General features: G+C 39.1%; 1 protein-coding gene across 1 annotated transcript in view; it reads left to right on the forward strand.

Moving 5' to 3' along the window:
* Positions 1 to 1761, forward strand: part of SLC5A7 (solute carrier family 5 (sodium/choline cotransporter), member 7) — a 47435-nt gene that overhangs the window by 42418 nt on the left and 3256 nt on the right. The window contains exon 7 of the mRNA XM_012664262.1: positions 559 to 744. Within this exon, the coding sequence (XP_012519716.1) occupies positions 559 to 744 (186 nt within the window). The remainder of the gene's footprint in view (positions 1 to 558; positions 745 to 1761) is intronic.

Genomic DNA, 1761 nt, shown 5'->3' on the forward strand with positions numbered 1-1761 from the left:
TGTCATTATAAAGGAAAATAATTTAAGGAAATGTTGCATAATTGGAAGTATGGCAATAACAATGTCTTAGTCCATTCGGGCTGCTATAACAAAATACCACAAAATGAGTGGCATATAGACAACATCAATTTATTTTTCACAGTTCTGAAGGCTGGAAAGTCCAAGACCAAAGCGCTGTCAGATTCAGTGTCTGATGAGGACCCATTCCTCATAGAAGATGCCTTCTTGCTGTATCCTCACAGGATGGAAGGGGGAAATAAGCTCCTCTGGGCATCTTTTATAAGGCACTCATACCATTCAGGAGGGCTCTACCCTCATGACCTCATCATCCCTCAACATTTCCCACCTAATACCTAACACTTTGGAGATTAGAATTTCAATGTATGAATTTGGAGGGGACATAAACTTCACACCACAGCAAATACAATGATAGCAATTGAGAACTATGGCATGTACAACATTTTCTATTAACATATGTCACAGCCATAATTATGACTATTCTAAACGTGTCTGTAGTAAACCTCTAGTGTACTCTGAGTGCCTGCGGTTCTCATGCAGATGCTGGGTGGAATCCCATGGCAAGCCTACTTCCAGAGGGTCCTGTCCTCATCCTCAGCCACCTACGCCCAAGTGCTGTCCTTCCTGGCGGCTTTCGGGTGCCTGGTGATGGCTCTCCCAGCCATACTCATCGGGGCCATTGGAGCATCAACAGGTAAATTTCTTGCAGCTTCGCCACAGGTGCCAGTTAGTTTTCCAATCCCCACCCAGCTGCACCCCTGTCCCACTTCCCTCTTACCCCCACATAGTGAATTTTTCTCATCATGTTCCCATATACACCTTTGTTTTAACATTCAGTAAATTGTATCATAGTTCAGCAGTCTCCCATTTTCTTATTTGCTCACTCCACCAATAAAACATTGGTGAGCACACCTCCTCCCCAATTTTGGTGCATTTATGCATTGTTCATATGCACTCCTGTCAACAGTGGATCTCAACCAACGTGCATGTTGACATCATCTGGGGAGTAGGGGGAGTTCTTTTAAAAATACCTGTTTCTGACCTACTTCACTTCATTTTAATAATCCAAGACAAAGCCACACACCAGCGTTCTTTTAAGCCCCTTTGGTGAGGCTAAGTGCAGCTGGAGTTGAGAGCCATTGACTTACCTGGCATTATCACGACCATGTAAGCCCACTTTGAACTTGAGATTCCTGCTTTACATTTTCAATAGTTTGCTAATTAATAGTTTTCTTTCTTGGAGAAATCAATCAGTAAGTGTACGGTTAGATAAACTAAGAAATTAAATTACTTAGAAAATACTTAAAACTGGTCAGAAAAAAAAAAAAAGAAGCATTATGAAATGTTCATCTCCCTGTTAACCTCTATAGGGAACATTTTTTAAATCCCATCTTTAATTTGATCAAACTTATTAATTGCCTGACCCTTATGTTACCGTGCTATACAACTTTTAAGAGCATTCAATGAAAATATATCACATTAACCCAAATTCAAAGGAGTCTTCTAGATAGAGATAATTTGAAAAGATTAGAGAGAAAATTCACCTTTCACCCTTTTGTGTTTTGTAAAGATGATCCAAGTTGATGTTCATGTGGTGACTTTGACTTTCAATTAGTAGAGCTATTTATTGGATTATATTATGTAACTTTTAAGAGAGCAGTCATGGTTCATTATGTAAAAACTCTCCATTCCAGTTGTTCATTGTTGTTTATGACATAAACAAACACTTTAAAAAGATAAAAA

The sequence above is a fragment of the Propithecus coquereli genome, unplaced genomic scaffold, assembly GCF_000956105.1.
Source record: "Propithecus coquereli isolate 6110/MARCELLA unplaced genomic scaffold, Pcoq_1.0 Scaffold88, whole genome shotgun sequence".
NCBI classification, from domain to species: domain Eukaryota; kingdom Metazoa; phylum Chordata; class Mammalia; order Primates; family Indriidae; genus Propithecus; species Propithecus coquereli.